This window comes from Camponotus floridanus, unplaced genomic scaffold (genome assembly GCF_003227725.1).
Source record: "Camponotus floridanus strain SB8 unplaced genomic scaffold, Cflo_v7.5 scaffold27, whole genome shotgun sequence".
Classification (NCBI taxonomy): domain Eukaryota; kingdom Metazoa; phylum Arthropoda; class Insecta; order Hymenoptera; family Formicidae; genus Camponotus; species Camponotus floridanus.
In genome coordinates this window covers 129,895-149,559 of record NW_020229403.1, presented here as the reverse complement: position 1 = coordinate 149,559, position 19,665 = coordinate 129,895, and the positions used below count along the sequence as shown (strand labels likewise).

The following is a 19,665-nucleotide window of genomic DNA, read 5'->3' as shown; positions in this document are numbered from 1 at the left end:
CGATATAAATATCTCTCGCAAAATGTAAAGCATCGTCCGCGCGATAAAATTCCGTCTTAATAATTTTCAAGATTTCGCGACGAGTTGCGGAGTGCATTATCGAGTCATGGCATGCGTGTGAGAAACGTTTCTACGTAAACGTTTGATGCGAAGCAGGTGTAAGCACGAAATACATATACATGTATCTGTACACACGTGCAACAAACACACACACACGCTCGCGCATACGTTAGTTATTGCAGGTACACGCGAATACTGTCGGCCAGAACAATGGATGGAGCAGCCCGCGATATCTACACGCCATAGACTACGGGATGACGACAAAGAGCGGCTTTTCGGGTATAAAGGATACCTCGGAAGGGCCCTGAGGATCGCGAACGTAAATCATCGTTATAGGAGGTAACCGTGCGAAGACTTAAGCCCGACGAGATCTCACAATTAGAAAGCACGAACGCAGAATTTTGACGTCGGAAGTTGTTACGTCGCACGCGGATTAGTGCAATTTAGATGATACAATAATCATTCGTTATCGCGCGTGTCTAATGGGAATCCTACGCTAAATGACGCGAATATTTCTGTCCAAGATACATTATTAGCGTCGTTACGCGACATTGTATTTCGCGAACATGCCATCGCTATTTCTTCATCGCGCCCACTAAACACCAATCGATAATGCGACAACGATTTTGATCGAAAAAATACATTTACGCGAATGCAAATCCTGTCTCTTCTCTCTCTCTCTCTCTTTCTTTGTTAACGCGATTAGAAGACTAAAAACATAATATTGCCGAATCGTACAAAAAGCGGAATACCTTTGCAACGAATCGGTTTCGTCCATTAATCGACATTGCCATTGTGCGGACCAATCGACTCTTTTTTCGGATGCAAAAAATTACATAGAGAGTGGACTATTAAAAGAACGCTCTCGCGCATCGACGATACAGTCGGGACAGTTTGCAAACAGCGCTGCGGAAACTCGGTTTTTTAGACGTGCCTGAACCAATCGGTTCGAAAAGAACGAAATTGAAAAACAGTTGTAATATCCCGTTTCGCCTTATCGCGCTTTTATCCAGTCACGTGTTTTCATGAATGCTAATCGATATTGCAACACTTACCGGCGCTAATGATGCAGTTGCCTTAACGATTCGACGTTTTCTTATTTCCTTTATCCAAGAATTGCATTGAAATGTCACATATGGTACTATTAATTTCACGCTTCTTTTATATGCAGCCCCACCCATCTTTCTCCCCGGATAAATTTCAGAGATAGTTAATAATCATTACGCGACACGAAATGTGGATAAAGATCCGTGTTAACGATTTATACGTTACATTTTATACGTAATATATAGTAATATAGAGCACAGGATACCTTAGAATTATAGGTGCAGCTTGTGAGTTAAGGTGCCTTAGTAAAGAAGTCGTTGAAATCTTCCCGGTAAAAAGAAGATCGTGACGTCCATGGCGGAACGTGTTTACGACACGCCAGGAAATGAATGGCATAAACGTCATACGATACGGTGCCGAGATCCATAAAATGGGATTATCGCAGAAATTTTACGATTCCCGAGTAATGTCGGTTATGCGCCGCGCGAACATTAGAGCTCGATGCATAATCTCGTTAATTGAAACGAAATTACGTCTGCCTTCGGAATTACGTCTTACGTTTCGTAGACGTAAGGAACTCACGGCGTCATTATATTTGCAAATTTTTCAATCTCCGAAATGGAGAGCCGTAAGGACGAGCTCGAAATGAAGCGATCAGACGGCGTCGGCTCGTCCTAAGATCGGCGCGATGCGAATCACGTAGCGAATCTAACGCGTTAATCCCAATGAGTGAGTTTCCGCGAGAACATTACTGTCCCTGGAATTGCTACGATCAATCACTTTCGCAATTGAATGACATCAAACGCAACGCGGCAACGAAGTTACCGCACAACAATTATCGAGATTGGCATCGATCGGCATGCTAATAATCGACGAGAAGTCAAATTACGGTCATTATACCTGCAAAGTTTTGTCCCTTGCTCTTCTCTCTTTTCCGGGAAAATACAGTGTTCGATAATCTAAAACATTATCGTTCATAAACGCGTTCCAATTTTCTTAAATTAAAGCCTTATTTAATTATGTAAATCGCTCGACGGAAAGCAATAAAACGCAGCGAAAGAACAGCTAACATAAAACCTTACGCGCTTGCAACGCGCCATTTATTTTGTTAAACCATTGATTTAATTCTCGGAGCATTACGGAATCGCATTTCGCGCATATTTCCCGCAAATAATGTTTACAATGCGATCGACTCATCTCGTTTAGAGCTAATTCGCGTCGTAATGATGTAATCGAACGTTCGATAAAATTATCAAGATAGAGAAAAGGAGATGAGAGAAAGCGGCGTAATCGATTAACGCGGAACTGAATCTTATTATGACGAAAATGTACTTATGCGGAACTGTCAAAGAAAATTAGGCTGGGAAGTATGGGGTTCGGATGAGTCGGTCGCCCCAAAGCCTTACCTCTTGCGCGAAACTTTAATCGTTACTTTCGAAAGGCCGTTAGAATTAAATACGAGGACGGAATCCTTATGATTAATTCAACACATTATCTTTCGGCCGCCAGAAGAAATTTAAATAAAGAAATAGTTTCGCTTACACGGTTCCTCACTTAGACTTTCTCTCATTGACGACGTTTAAAACGATTTCTTTTGGATTTTTAATAAAGATTTTTAGAGAATTTAGAGATATTTAATGCATATGATATCCGTTAAATAGTTCAACGAATTCTCTAAATACTTCTCTACGCTTACATATGATGTGAACTAGAAAAAATATACATAATTTTCATGAAAAATTGAAAATAATCAATGATAAAATTACTTCTGCTAAAAAAAAATTGACTCGCTCTTTTAAATTTCCTTCCATTATCCATGATTGCCCTAAATTTAAAAAAATTTTGATAAATTATATAAATGATAAATTTGTCCCGGCAAAATATATATTTGTAACACGAATATGTAGGTGAAATAAAAATGTATACGACTTATAAGGAACAAGGTCGATATTTTCTGTAGAGAACGATCGTCCATATTATTAGCAGTTCGCCAGAAGTACGATTTATCCGCGTCATAACGATTATGTTCGTGTCAGTAAATATTACAGGCCCGCGGTCGCGATCTGAGGAGGAGGCCGAAAGTTGGCTGAAATTTTCGATGGAAGGAGAGAAGCCGAGGTTGGCTCGCTGCGCGATAGCGGTCGACAGGTCGGCTACTACTGGAAAACTGCCAGAGTCAAGCGTTGAAGTACAGAACGGAGTCCAGATATTCACACGCGATCCGTTTCGAGGCGGCTAAATAGAGACAGGGCAACCTGCAACAAGCCGAGGGGGGGCCCTCCATCGCGAGCGTCGAATCCTCTCTGTTTCTCACGTCCGTTCGCGCTTAAGATAAAGTAGGCTAAAGCCAGTATACGCGAACTTCCTAACGTTTCTCTGTTCGCAAGAAACTCCGCTTAAACTTCGGATCAATGCTTCGTAGCAATCGCAGGGGGAGTTTAAGCGGAGCGCGCTAGAGTCTTATCGGGGAAAATGACTTTCATTCTGCGAAATGATCCCGAACGCGAGCGGATTTGACGCGGTTCAAATTTTCGATCGACCGTAGTGACTGTATGCGCGCATGCACAGTTTCAGCGCTCGCTCTTTCCTCTTTTCAGCTTAACGTAGAGAAAACGCGTAAATTTTCATTTCCCGCTACGTTTCCCCGCCATACCAGAGGCGTTCCGCCGATCCCGTGTAATCGAGATGATACGCGCGATGATACTCGATAATTCGATCAGAGTAGCTTCTGTCGTTAGCCCGTTCATTGCCAAAGACGATCACAATCGTTCGACGTATATCGCTACCTCTACGTACTAAGAGCGGCTATAGTTGCCTAACTGGAAATGACGTCGTAATAACTTGGAGCAATCCTCGAGTGCAGAAGTGCTTACTAGTTCACCGAACCGAATCATCCGCCACTTCATCTGTAGCAAAAGGACCAAGACGTTACTTTCTCGCGACGTTGATTCGCGTTAAAGCTCTAACGATGAGATTTCTTTTTTTATTTATTTATCTTTTCATACATAGGCAGCTATACTTCAAAAGAAGCAAACTTTCGTATGTCGGAGTTAAACGTTGTCTTGCTACTATTATTCGAGCTTGTAGCCGGAGACAATCGCGTTTATTATTCCACATGTTCCTCCGTCTTTCGATACTCATTCTTTTCCTTCCATTCGTTGTATTTCTTCTTCGCATTGCATTTCCCTCTACCTTCCTTTTTTTCTCCCTTTTCTGATAGCATTTCTCCCGTTTACCAGAGCAAGGAAAGCGCATGGAATCTTAACGCGTCCTCTACCGTAGGTACAGTTTAACTTTGCTAGTGGGTTGAATTCCTAACTAACATAATCCGCACTGTTGCGCCAAGCGCACTAGCCAATTAGTACAAGCTCAACACGCGAAAATCCTTGACACAGCAAAGAAAAAGTTTAGACAGATTGTAGACGCTTAAATTAATGGCACAACTTATGTATAATTCCGTGTTTTATCAATGTTCCCATAACGAATAATACTAATTGAACGAATATATCGTCATCGTAAAAAATTCAAATAATTTCTCTTTGCTAAAATAAATACGACACAAATTATGTCGGAATATGCGTTTAAAAACTGCACACTGAGACGAATAATAATAATAAGCCTATAATAATAATAATATTAATAATTCGTCCAAATATACATTAATTATAATAATGCGCAAGAAGGTAATCTCGTATATTCGTTTCCCTTAAAATCTCCACCTCTTTTCCTCTTTGAAAATTATTTCACGCAACGAAAATGATAAAATAAAGAGAGAGGGAAGAAAATAGCAATCACGAAAAAATATTGTTCAAAGAAAAGTCCTCTCTCCGAATTTCTTCGTATATTCGGTCCACGAGATTTCGCAGCAATACGAAAAAGAGCCAGGAGGTACAAGGAAAGGTGGTCGGATATCCGACTTAATCATCCTCCTTTATTAGAGTAATTTAAGTATCTAATTATTATATGGAAATTTCCCCCGGGTTGCAGAAACCCTTGATACAATTTTTCTTGCACAAGTTCGAATTTACCTCCGGGGCAATCCGCTCCCCTTTTTTCCTCGTCTCTCCCCCTCTCTCTCAATCCGGTCTTTTTATATTGAATGCTTTAAAAGTTCACTAAAACTTTTGTCTTCCACTTGTAAAATTAACCCCCTTCACCACCCACGCTCCTCTTTTCTGGCCAGAGAGAGAGAGAGAGCTTTCCCTCCATGGTGAACATAATCCTGATTATATCATCCGCTATATTATCATGATAAGATCACTGACGGACAGTCAGAATAATGCTGTGTTTAACGATGTCATTAGTGCGATGAAACCAAAAACTTTCTTCCGCCACATTACACCTCGTGTAGTACCTGGTCCCTGATCCTCGTTTCGTTACGTGAAAATTTCGCCGTGATCGCGTATTATTCAGCGACAATATTCAGCTGAAATATGCTCCTGCAAATTATAACAAAATCGTAATCTGAAAAGAATAAACACACTACTTTCGTTACGTTGGCAAGAGCTTTCGTAATTTTTTTCGAATCGTGAGCGAAAAAATTGTGTATTTTCTGCGAGTTGTACGAATATATCGTAGTTGGCATCGACATACGCCGATGTCGGGGACACGAAATAATATATTCGCTAACATAAACATAGCGTATTTAGCTTACATTTCATATTTGCTATTCGAATAAAAAATTACTTACACGAAAAAAGCTGCACGGAATGTCGATAATTATATCAAGGTAGAAATAACACACAGTCCCACGGTATTAAAAACTATAACAACTCTTACACGGCATGCATACATAGTTAATTAACACCTCGTTCTCTCGGAGGCAAATGTTCGTTACGATCTACGCACAGTTATCAACGTGTAAAGCAGATTAAGAATTTCGAATTAAATATGCATTTATGATACCGCGATGAGAAGCGCAAACAGTACGATTTTTATTAAAAACTAATTTGATAATGGAAGAGACAGTATGCTTATAACCAACGGGAAAGTTTTACCCGCGAGCGTGTCTTTGCTTTCGGCTTTCTAAGAAATTATATGCTCTTCACGAGCACTCGATGTTTCTCTCCCAGTTTCCATTTCGTCGAGCGCGCACTCCTACGTTTTCATTTCTTAAACTCACTCCCAAAGTTATCATGCTCGTAGGCAACGCCATGGCGTTTTGCGAAGGTAGTTCCCGACTTCTCTCGGGATTAATGCGTTTCTGAAAACTATCTTGTAAATCATATTCGTCTAAAACGGCGGCGAGCAATTTTCCCGCTTTAAATATATAGGAAGCCTTTATTTCGCGCAATTTTGATTTACGCGAGTTCATTTTGCACTAGCTAGTTTCTAATGGGAGAGGCATCAATTACCAAATCCAAAGCTTATCTGCGCTTGACGTGCGTGCGTTGCATGATCTTACGATGTAGAACGAGTCAGCAATCGAGTATAAGATATACACATGTACGTGTATTTCGGGGATGTAATATAAGTGCGAGTTGAAAGTGCATCATTCATAGAGATATCCCCGAATTTGCACGCAGTTATATATATCGGTTAGTTTCCAAGAGAGCCTAAACTTTTCAAATACTTGGAAGAATTCGACATGTTGGACAGTAATAAAAATTGAGCGAACATCGCAAGAGGTATGACAAATGCAAGTTTAAAAGGAGATGCTATGAATAAAATAGACACATTTTGAATTTTTATCTCACCTCTACATCTCGTCTAGCATTAAAGCAAATGAAAATAGCGCAAAATAAATGAGATTTTTTAGAACGCGCGTGACAAGTGATTTTTCCTTTTATGCTAAAGGAAAAGGATGGTTCTTGCATTTTTAATTCTTGATAAATTTAACCGTTAGACAGCATTAAAGTTGTAAAATCTCCGCATAAACCGACGAAATTCAGTCGCGTGACGACAATTTAAGTGCGTTTCAGTTGCAGTGTGCGCAGTTAATCGATGGTCCTGCGCTAATTTGCGCGGTGGGCGCAAATAAAGAAACGCCAGGGAGAGAGAGGAGGAGAAACCGTGGCGCCCGACGTCGCTTTTCTCGTTACAAACTCATTAACCTAAGCGCATGTGCATACGCGGACGCTAAGAGAGAATGGTGGTTAAATTAGCTATAAACTATAGTATACTGTGACAGCAATGGTGTTATTTACAGCCGTCCTAACATAAGCAAGACCGAATTTCCTCTTTTCTTCTCGCAATCGTAGATTTTTGCGCATCAAACCGATACAATTTGATTAATTTTATACATACGATTAAGTCTCAAAATACGAGTTGAATGCTCGTTGATAAGATTTAATAATTCCTTTTGTGTTTAAACTTATGAATGGTTGAAAGAAATTATCAGTTATTCAATAACATCATTATTCAATAACAATCATAAATTTTGAAATGTTAAAATTGAATGTACTAATGTAGTTGTAAATATTGAAGCAATCATAAATTTTAAAATACATAAATATAAAATATAATATTAGATAAAATATATATTTGAGATATGAAATTAATATAATCAATATATAGAGAGATACAAACAAGATAGGAGCATAAATATCGATTCACGTCATTGAATAAAGTCGACACATGTTGTATGTACATGTTGTATATACATGTACATGCATAGTTGCAACACAAGCGAATATTCCCTGCGGTTAATGGGGCGACGACGAATGCAACGTGACGCGTTGTCACCTCGGAAGCGACGTGTAACCATGGCTTCCGATCTGGACAATCGCCGGCCACCGTGACACCTATACGCAACGGTTCAACGCCTACCTTCTTACGCCATATTGAGCTTAAGAGCCTCTTCGTGCTTCTCAGCCTTTTTAAAGGCTAAGCTAAAGGTTTAGCCCAATAGCGTTCTCGCATATATTGCCCACTAAATTTTAATAATGGAGAAACTTGAATTTTTTTCATTTAAAAAAAACAGGGAAATTGTTTTATTGTACCTCTCATCTTTCCAAAATGTAAACTTATCAGAATACAAAGACGGCGTATCATACGTCTTCTTATTCTCGTCTTGTAATATCGAAATATCATTCTTTGAATTCACGGCGACAACGCGTATTGATATTGAATCGCGATATCTCGCTGACGTCTCGCGACTATATATTATATATTGTGCCTTCCGTGAAACCCGGTATAATGAAATGTCGATAAATACGAATGATCGCGAGGCGAGAGGATACTCGTTCATCGATAGAACTGGCGGACCGAGCGAACGCAGAACGTCGAAAGGGTTAGACAGATCCGGATACGATCGCCCTCGGCAGATGAGATTTGCAACGGCGGTTTCGCCGACGCGATGCGTTGCATTATTCACTTCTATGCTAGGCGCAACCACTATCGTCCGTTTCACCTCCCTGAAGCCTGTCCGAACCCTCCATGGCTTTCGAGCTAACTCTGATGGAGGCTTCGCCATCGATACCGCGAAGCTACCTTCGATCCATCCGGGTGCGTCCGCCCGTTTGTGTGCGTTGCAATTAACTCCTCTCGCGCGCACGTGACAATAGCAGCCATCAACGCATCGTACATCGGGTGGCCGCGATTTTTGCCGCTGTCAATTTGCATTAGCGACGATAATAACCGCACGATTGTTGCATCGCTAGCGTAAGAACATCTTTGCCTAATAATTACGAAGGTATGCATTGTAATTTCTCGCAGTTTTATTCTTCAAAATTAAATAATGTTACTTTTAAAATTGTAATTCAAAATCGGTGTGATATAATGGAACGTATAAAAGTTTATTGCAAGATAATTGGATAAGTGCATATTTGACGCGAGTGCATAAAGAATAATAGAAAAAAGTGTAAGAATTAAAGAGAAAGCCTATCATTCGGAAATTCGTAGAGATCCCATTTCTACACGTACGCGTGACAATTCAAAAGCTTTCAAACGTATCGGGGGACATTACTTATCGATTCAATATTGATATGCCGTCACCAATGAAATACTCCGCCACGTATTCGAGATATTACGAAATCCAGGTCTTTATCTCTCTTTCTCTCTCTTTATCTCTACCTTTCACATGTATACACAAGTACACACACAAGTATTTCAACTATGCCGGCTACAAAGTTCCTTTCAGTATCGACAACCACACGAATACTCGCGCGCTTTGACTTTCACAATGAAACGTATAAATGCAGGTGCGCATTTGACTCGGATTGAAATTTTCGCTGAATATTCTCTCTCTCTCTCTCTCTTTCTCTCTTTCTCTTTCTCATTTGCTCGCTTTCTCTCTCTCTCTCTCTCCTGTCGTTTAGATTTCGGTCGAGATTTTCATGGTCCAATTCGCATTGTTGTTCGCTCCGATGACTCGCTACTGTGGCGAATCTTCGATAAAAGGAGAGACACAAAATGCGACCATCTCCGCTAATTTTTTTCTACATTATTAAATTAAATTAATTGTAAAAATTATTAGAGCTAAATTGTTATAAAAGTATAAGTCTCTATTTTTTTTACATCTTCTTGAAATGAAAATACATAAAGGCTAATTTTTCTCTTTTGCTATAAGTCTAACGAAACCCTTGACTCTTTTTTACGCGTATTTAATTTAATTTAGCTTAACAATTTTATTAAATTCTTCTTCATAAAAATTTCGAAGGACTTATGTAGCAATTTGCTTGTGCATTTTTTCCCTCTTTCATGGTTTCGTTGACAACTTTTTCGACTATTAACGAACTTTTAAATGTTTATAGAAAAAAAATGAACAGACCTTACGCCGAATATCATTACAATAATAATGCTAATGAAGAAGATGGAGACGCGAGTCGCGGCAGCTGCGGCTTTAGATGCGCGTCCGTTCGTAGTTGGCCATAAGTTTTCGTTGGGAAGGAATGGAAATTAATTTATGGAAGAACAGTTTATTCGTGATTCTTAGCTAAGTAAGAACGCTATCTAATGTTCGAGTTTACTTCAGTTATCCTCTTTGCTCGCTTTCAAGCATAATGACAGTTGGCCGTCATCCGTTCCTTTAATGCTTCCATAAAAGAGAATCGCGATCTATGACCAACGCTGTTTGTTAAGTAAATGTTAATTAAAAAATTTAATTCTCCTTTGACTGAAGAATTAAAAAGAATTCATCAAGATACAAAGTAATTTAAAGTCTTAGACTGCATCGTTTTTCTTTCAATTTTTAATAAACCAACTTTTCGAAATTTTTGTTTCGCGTTTAAAAAAAAAAATCATTCAAATTATTGAGAATGTATTATTACCGTTTTAGACATTGAAATGTTTTCCTCACGGTAACAGATTAAATGCGATTTAATTAAGCTATGCCGTAAAGTACATAATTCATTGCATCGCGTCGATCTTATCCCAGAACTCAAGATGCAAGTTCGTTATTTGCAGGAATGAAATTATCCTGTATAAACATCTAATACTCTACAACGTTGTAAAGTTTATCGTATATAGAGGCGAAAGCAAATTTTTGCGACTATCGCGTACGGCAAATCTTCGTTTACAACTACTAATAGTATTAACGGTATTAAACAAATATATCAAGAAATGTTAATTACTGTATAATATTATAAATATTAATCATACATAACAAAATATACTACAATTTATTAATTGTAGATATCAATAGTCTTATTACGAAAACCTTAGATTTATTATTTTTGTCTCAATAATTACTTTAGTTTAAATTTATTTGTATTAATAATTATCTCTATTCAAAAGATGACATAAAATCGAGATATCGGAATAAGCAGCACGCATTGGAATAAAATGATAAAGAAATAAAAATCTCACGAGTCGACGACGTAACACATACCTTATTTCAAGGAGAATGCGATAAAACGTATTAAAGCTCAACGCCGGCAATTTTGCGCAAAAGATTTGTCGAAGTAAGCTGTGCGCTTTGGCTTAGAAAAGCCGGCATTTTTCAACGCACGCTTCATTATCTTCGAAACCCGAGTAGTTTCCAGTTGGTGAAGCACATTTATATCGCGGCGCGCACCGTGCTCGCGCGTTAAATCGTTGCCTTTATTCAAGGCCCGACGCGCGACTAGTCATTTATCTCGTAAAATCAACCGGTCAGCCGTAGCGCGTCATAGAACAAGCTAAATACAATCACGTAAATCTCGTTCTATTTCCGTCGATTAAATCCGCAATAAAAGCTGATTTTACGCATTTCGCCCGTTATGTATATAACGGCTATAAAATAATTGGCTTAACGATATGTTTTTGTTCAACCAGATTTATAGCCCGCTATTGTAATTTTATTTATTATTAATTTAATCTCCTAGACTATATTTTATCTCACGTCAAACGGCTAAAAAACAAAAGCCATTTGTATAAAATTGTACAAACAGTTACGGAAATAACAAATAATACAATTATTAACGCGCCTACATGCACGAAAAAGTAAAAATCATTTTTGCAAATAGATCAATCTTCTCTTTGTCTATATAATAATCACGGTACGTTCGTTCATCGAGTGGAAATAATTAAACGAAGCAATTTGTCTAATATGTATGTTCGGATACTGCGATTAAATGGCGATTACCTCGGCGGAACCTCTATTCAGAAGAGGAAGGAAGACGCGTGCCTCGAAGCGCTCGATCACTCGTAGAATACGCGAGTAACGAATAGTATGCTAATCCGTGAACGTTACGGCGATGCTGCTCGGCGAATCGTTTCCAACTTTTCGAATTGCGCCGCGTCTTCCGTGTTACCTCATCGGTTAGTGGAAAGCGGTAGTATGTTCTTCCACTCGGAGAAGTCCGTGAGAAAAACTCACTCCATCGTAGCAGTAAGAATGTTTCGCCCAAGTTCACTCTCGGGCGATCGGTGTACTCGCGATGTAAAATAAATCTCGACCCGACCGCGCCGCAGACTTCGGAGATTCCCATCTCCAATGAAACCAAGACTGATACTCTAATTTCAGAAAGTATGATACCTTTGAAATTTTTCATTAGAGATTTATCGCGAGCCCTTTATCCGCGCTGTACACATTACAAATCGTATTACGGACTTTAGAGCCCCGGAATAATCCGTATGTCGCGCGAAAAGGGATAAAAAAAAAAACTACTGCGATACTCGCTATGTACGTATCGCGGATTTTTGGAATACGGTGTAAATTCGCGAAATACGAGAGACGTGCGATGACACGGGGAAAAAAATCTGAAACGGAGCAAGATCGCGCAATCAAATATTTTCAAGGCGGATCGACACATTTTTGACATGACGATAGATAAACACACGGCAGCGCTTTTTGTGAAAATTCTGCTTGAAAAAAGGATCCATGAGTTGATAGAAATTTTCACGCGTTCGTGATTTGAACCGAACTTGTTTGCGAAAAATCAATCTTGATTGCACGATTCGTAACACCTGTAGACGGTTAAGTCCGATGCGTACATCTGCGCGAGAAGATTAGTACAGTATCGGAACATTTTAATAGAATCGATTGTCTTACAGATACGAATTGCGAAACGACCTCTTCCTTCCGACATGAAATAAAATCGAACGACGCCATTTACCGAGTACTCGTCGTTCTCTCGCGTCGTTGTCCCTGTCTTAAATGAAACGCCCGAATGAAAAACAGCACTCGTGGCTTAGTAACCATTGAAGGAATAACTATCGACGAGGCTTTTGTCTTCTGGGTCACGAGCAAGCTCGATGATTCGCTTGTACTAAAATCAACCGAAAAGGAACGGAACGAGCATGAGCAAAGAAAGGAGGAGACAAGGAGGGAAAAAGGGAGAAGCTAAGCGAAGAAAGGAAAGGGATCTCTCTTGAAAGAGCTCGCGAGCTGACGACAACACACGGCGAATGCATGCAGCGCGGTAATCCCGAAGGAGAACAATTTTATTTGTTCCACCAAGAGCACATTCCCTCTCTGGCTCCATCCATTTCGAACTCAATTCTCGGATCACCTAGTCAAGCTACTGCTATCCTTCCTTTAGCTTGTCTCCTCATCTACACGTGACGCATAAGAATACGCGCGATCGTGCCATTCCCCGGCATTATATACGTATATTCTTGAAACGAGACGCCTCGCGCGATTATATTTTATATTAACGCATTGTATTTTATATTATAACGGCATATATGCAGCAAGTTTTTAGCTAAAACGAAAATTCCTCCCTTGTGCTTCAATTCCATTACAGTCGGAAAGTCCTTCGAATAAGGCTCTTACAAACACAAAAGTAACGAACGATCAATGCCAAGGCATACTCGGTAACGGTGAGTGATGCGAAGGTTTTCGCATCTGCATCTGCTCGTTAAGCGAAGTAGAAGGAATAATCGTGACTCGTTAGTCGCTATCGAGATTCCACGCGTAGGTCTCTACTCTCTCCTTCTATCTCTTTTCCTTTTCTCCATCTTTCTCTCTCCTTCTCGCGCGCGCCCCGTCGTCTCGCTCTCTTTCACACCGAACCGCGTATCCTGTCATGCATATGAATGAAACTGTTTTGCCGCGAGCCGAAAAAACGTCACGCTGTTAAACGACTCGCGCTTATTCATAGCCGCAGTCAACCAACATCGTCCCTGCTGCCCCCGATGGAACTTCGAGGTTCGAGGGACGATAATTCGAAGCTCGTTCCGGGCGTTCCCTTTGGGCCCTTTGTACGCTGGCGATATCGTTCGAAGAGAGTGCACACGTATCCACACGTATCCACACCACCTTTCACCGTTGCTCGTTCATCAAACAAATTAGCGATCCAGCCGATTTAACGAGAAAATAACTCGGAAAATAACTGGGCTTGAATAAATTTTTTTTTAAACGAATACAGCATTCGTTAAATTTCTTTATAATTTGTACAACAAGATTGATAATTAGAAAGAGAACTAATTATGAGAGATTAATTATCATAAAACTGAATGTTTTCCATAATCTTTCTCGTCTAGAAAGACTAGCGTTTTATTATATGTGAAAATAAAGTAAAAGTACTTCTTCGCACGCGCCTGTAATTCGCAATTTTTCAATACGCATTTTCACGATTATCGAAAGCGAGGAGAAAACATGGGAATCAATCTTGCGAGGGAGATGTATTCAGGAGATACGCGTGTATACGTTTCCGCTGCAAGGATTTGAAAAATGTTCATTTTAATGGTTGATGTAACACGAATATTGGTTACCACCGAAGTGTTACGTGGTTCGAGTTTTGAGCAGGAAGCACGTACACTGTAGAATGTACGTATACATCATAATATACGTCGTAAGATACGAGAATATGTCGCTTAAAATCAAGTGCACGCAAAAAGTGAAAAATGCAAATTCGCTTTGATCGCGCGTATAGTACATTGATTCTGACGAAACCATATTGTCGCGCCGCCAAACTTCACCCTCGCACCGCAAAGTTACACGAACACCCGCCGGTTGGCATAATTTCACGTCGTTTTAGCGGCTCAGAACTTTTTAGTCAAATTGAGTAACGGATCGTGCATTGAATGCAAATGACCGCGCGACATAACGCGCGATAGGACTCCCCGTTCGTTCCTTGTCTTTTTTTCTTTTCTTTTATTTTTTATTTTTTTTTTGCGGCAAAGTTGGCGGCCAAACTTATGCGGTCGAAGTTATGCCGCGCGCACTTCCATGATTCCGCACCGCTCGTCGTCTATAGGATGCTCGGAAAAGTTTGCTTTTGACGCGGCGGGTTGCACGTGACGAATTCAAATCAGGCGTAAATACTTAAAGCAAACACGCCGTGCGAGAAGGGAAGGAGGGAGAGGAACCAACTCAGTTTTAAAATAAAGCATTAGAAGAGTGACGACAAGGTTGTTAAGAAGGGCGGCGCCACCTCGAGGCCCGTCTTCCTCTCTCAAAGTTTACGGCCAACTTTGCGTAAACTCGCCAAGTTTAGTAGTGAACTAGTTCATTGAACACAAATTGTAATCACACGATGAATGAGTCGCGGATATTTCGACTGCCCTGCGTGAACACACCAATAAAATTGAAATCGATCACACGATCGATTCCAACGGCAGGATCAAGATTCCGTAATCGGAATAATTAAGTAAATTTTACGTGAAATCCATCGATTATATTACTTTGATGCAAAATATATTCCAATTAAATCAATTAAATTATATATACATGTCCCAGAGAGAATTTGTTATAATTTGCGAAAAAGAATTTAATTTAACCTGAGAAAGATTTGAAATGAATCGAAATATCTATTTGGTGATCATTCTAAAAGCAACTGCATTGAAGTTAAATATTTAAATATACCCCATTACTTTTGTAAAATCTTTATCTATTATCGAAATTTTACACTGAAATATCATTTTCTTTTTATTTTCATTTTCTCTAATATACCGAGTAATTAAGGTTGACCACAACTGGCAATTTTAATTCGAAATCAAAATTTCACAACGTTTCGACCATAGGTTTTGGCCCTTTTCAAGTGAACTACAAAAAATTAATTCAATATTACAAAAATAAAATAATTGATATAAAATAATAAAATAAAATAATTAATTTTTTGTAGTTCACTTGAAAAGGGCCAAAACCTATGGTCGAAACGTTGTGAAATTTTGATTTCGAATTAAAATTGCCAGTTGTGGTCAACCTTAATTACTCTGTTTTATTTATTTGCTGGCGACTTTGAAGTTTTTTTAATTTCTCTAATATGTATTTCACATTTATAATTATATCAAAGTTATCGCTATACAATGTATAATAAATACAATGTATAATAAATAAAAAGAAAAGAATGGTTTATTTAATATTTACGTTTTATCTCTACTTCGGAAAATAAAATTGCTAGACTGTAAGAAATTCTCGTGTATCGGAAAATTGTTCTCATATATATAGCTAACAGCTAAAAGCAATATAAGTGGGGCAAATAAGTTCTCTCTCTTTTTTAACTCGTCCAAGAACAGAAGAATCGCATTTGAACTTTTATATCTCCTTCAATCATATACAACGGTATATTAACGATAACTATACGTTACTGATAAAAATTGCAAAAGGTAAGATTGGAAAGTATCATTTATAACAAACTAATAGAAAACTAAGATTTTAAATTAATTCATAGAAAATTAGAAAGAATGATTAAACGATTTACGTCGAAATAATTGATAGAAAGAAACGTTACCCAATTTCACGGTAGACGGATTAATGCACAGTAATTAATAATATCTTCAAAGTTTCTAACTCTAATAAAATTTAGAGTTTAATAAAGATATCTATCTGAGAGAAACGAAAACTAAAAGCTCAATGTAGCAACTCGATGAAGTTTATTGGCACAACACCAAACGCCCAGTACGACACAGAATGAGTTTTTAATTCACTAGTGACGCTCATTGGGCCGGAAACCTAACAACCCCGTTCAAATCTCACAGGTTGTCAAGAATAAAACTTTAATCAATATATCGCGCTAAAATCTCCACAAAGATAATTGTATATAATGAATATACACATGATTATATTCATTATTTAATTCAAGCTTTTATTAATTCGAGCTTTTAATTCGAGAAATCTCTGTTATTCAAAGTGTGACGTTAGCGCTATTCTGGCTACATTTATTTTCACCAAAAAGGCTAGAAAAGAGAAGGAGGTAAAGAACATTCCGCTACCTACCTCGCACGATGAGCTTGATCACAGCTTCCGGCGCATTCCGGTTGTTCACGAGACACTCGTACATGCCGGTGTCGGCGGCGGTGACGGGATGCAGCTGCAACGAATAATTTTTCAACGACAGGGACATTCTGTTCTGTTCCGTTCGCCGTACGACGGTTGTACTCTTGCTCTTATACTCGAGCAACCGCATCCCGTTCGCCCGCCATTCGAGCATCAACACCAGCGAATCCTCCGTTACACCCGGACAGCCCAACGTGACGTTCTTCCCAGCCTCGACGACCACATCCTCCACCAGCGAATTCATGGTATCTGCGAACATAGAGATTCGTTATGTTCGTCGCATGGCGAACGTTATCGATGCGATAAAAACATACGTGATCGCGCAGAATTGCCGACGGAATCGAGGAAAGCGAACGGTGCCGCGACGTATTCGCGGGTTTATCGATCCGGAATTTACCCGCGTCAGGACAATTTCAACGTGGAACGAATAAAATCCGGGAATAGAACTGGACGTTCGACGACTTTACAGCGCGCGTTATTTCTTCTCGCCTTCTCGTAAGATCGGGGTGTAAAAAAAAATTCTAAGCGTTAGGGATTGTTGTGTAAGGGATATCGACCCTCGCGTCGATTTTTTTCTTAATCCACTTCATTTTCCCCCGTTTCTCCTTTATTCGCATCAGCGAGCTTTAATATCTTTCAATCGCAAACAATAATCAATGTACACCAGCGCGAGAGCTACCCCGGAGTTCATACGCGGTAAACTATATTTCGCTTGAATACTTTAAGGGAGGGATTATAATATACGCGCGACTACGGCCCCAACACTAGCTTCCGATCGACTTTTAAAATTTCACACGGTCGGATCGTAATTTGCAACGCAAAATATACCCGGGCGAGTAAGCGCACGTTACGTCATATTGCATCGCGGAATTCTGAATAGCCGGGCATCCAATTTTCTTTCTAACGAGTTCAATTTTTTTTCCGCCTTTTCGATACACACCCGCGTACGCACTATTACTCGCTCCGGTCATAAAAAAGGTCATCGTAGGCTGAAAAGTTTTATGAAAATCCATGCGCGAACGAATCACGGGCAAGGATTTCGCGCACGATTTCATAAGCACTAGCGAGATATACGTTCTATAAGCATGCACTCGTACTGCGTATATCGCGAAGAACCGTGTGTCGATCGTCTGTGATAAAACCACGCTGGACATGACGATGCGGTAGATCGCGAGGTAATTCAGGAGATTCCCTCCGCAATCTCTTTGGAAAGCCCTCGGAAAGCTTTTACCGCGCGAGTTTTGCAAAATAGTATTCGAATCACGCGTGCGTATTCATACATGCAAGTTGGAGTCTTCCAAGCGCGGTCCTTTAGCTCATTCAGCCTTTTTCTCTTGCGATCGGTATAAATCATGCTCGTCTGTTTCTTTGAACGTTGTTGGACAAACATGTAATATTCGTCCATCTTTGCAAATACGATGACGAATTTGCCACAAGAAATGATGGTATTTTATAAAAATTCTTTTTTCGAGCTTAAATTTTTTTCCCTCGCGTGACAAATTTCCTTTTATTCTAGTGAATTATATTCTCCATTTATTCTCTTTCTTTATCTTCTATTCTAAAATTTATATGTCTAAAATACATTTTAATTTTTTTGGCAAGAATTCTTTCTTTCTTTAGAATACAAAGTTTACCTGAGCTATTATTTGTTTCATCTGCTAAAATAGAAAAGAAAATGTTGATATTATTTTATCTGCTTGGATACCACAGATTTAAAAAGTTATTTGATTTATTTTCTGATTGATATGGTCACTTTGATCGTAGTTAATATTAGAAATAAGAAGAAATAAGATATAATTTATGATTGTGAGTATAACACACACATACACATACACGTCTGAATAAATATATAAAATATTTTTCATATAGTGGTATTTTATAATCAATAAAGTGTCTTATAAAACGTCAAACGTATCAAAGACTTCCATTTTAGTTCATTAATCAATAACTCACTCTATCGTGAAATAGGGCACTTGAATTAGATAACAGGACCATTGATTAATTAAGAGATCTAAAATCAAATCGAAAGCAGTATATATTCTTAAATATTTCATTTTTCGATTGCGAATCTCATCAATCTTGCAAAAACGCTGCATGTCTACACATAGAATAAATTATATAACGTGCTTTCCTTTTATGCAGATGGTTGACAGATCAAGAATTTTAAGATATACCCCACTATATGATATACTATATATATATCGGTTTGGTTTAAAACTAAATTTCTTCAAAAGTAACATCAAAGTCACTCACAGCAAAATGAGTCGACTGGGAAACATTTCGTGTTGGAAGATATCTCAACGGAATTTTAAAGCACACGTTTCTTCTCAAAGCCTTCTGTATACTATCGCTAAAAACTCGGACTCCGTGCACTCTCTCTTGCTTAACGTCGCTACATTCCCGCCGATCCGCGGAAGCGTAAGCGTAAGGAATATATCCCGAGTCCTGTACCGATTAATACGCTACAATGCACTTTCATGAATAAAAAACATACTCAGGAAAGATAAACATTAACGAAAATGCGGCTCGAAACAAACGTTATGCTGTTTATCGAGCGCACAGGTCGGAGAAGTAATAACTGCAACGTCGTCGATCGTCTTTGATAGGCGTACATACAGAGTCAATCGTACATACACGGGGAAAATAAAGAAACGACGGGGGAAAAGTGCAACGAGAAGCATAAAAAGGAGACGGAGGAAACGCTACAAAATGCGTAGACGCAACGATTCGCGCTATAACGATTCTCGGTCAACGAGAATCGCCGTCGTTTATAGCAACGAGATCACTCGCAGCCACACTACACTCGTAAAATCCATGGTAAATCTCTCGAGAAAATAAAACTAATCGTGCACGTTTTAACGTACGCGATTGTTTCTTGCACGAGGCGCGAAAAAAAAATAAGAAGAATTCGTGAATAATCACGACAAACTTTTTCTCGCGAGCGCGATATCGAGAAAACAGTCTATTTCTATCGG

At 39.1% G+C, this 19,665-nt stretch overlaps 1 protein-coding gene across 4 annotated transcripts in view; it reads right to left on the bottom strand.

Moving 5' to 3' along the window:
- The window catches only part of LOC105248259 (tyrosine-protein phosphatase 99A), a 257,956-nt gene that overhangs the window by 146,021 nt on the left and 92,270 nt on the right, over positions 1 to 19,665 (bottom strand). For all 4 annotated transcript variants that reach the window (XM_025409532.1, XM_011252929.3, XM_011252932.3 and 1 more), the window contains exon 2: positions 16,631 to 16,939. In XM_025409532.1, coding sequence (XP_025265317.1) covers positions 16,631 to 16,939 — 309 coding nt within the window. The remainder of the gene's footprint in view (positions 1 to 16,630; positions 16,940 to 19,665) is intronic.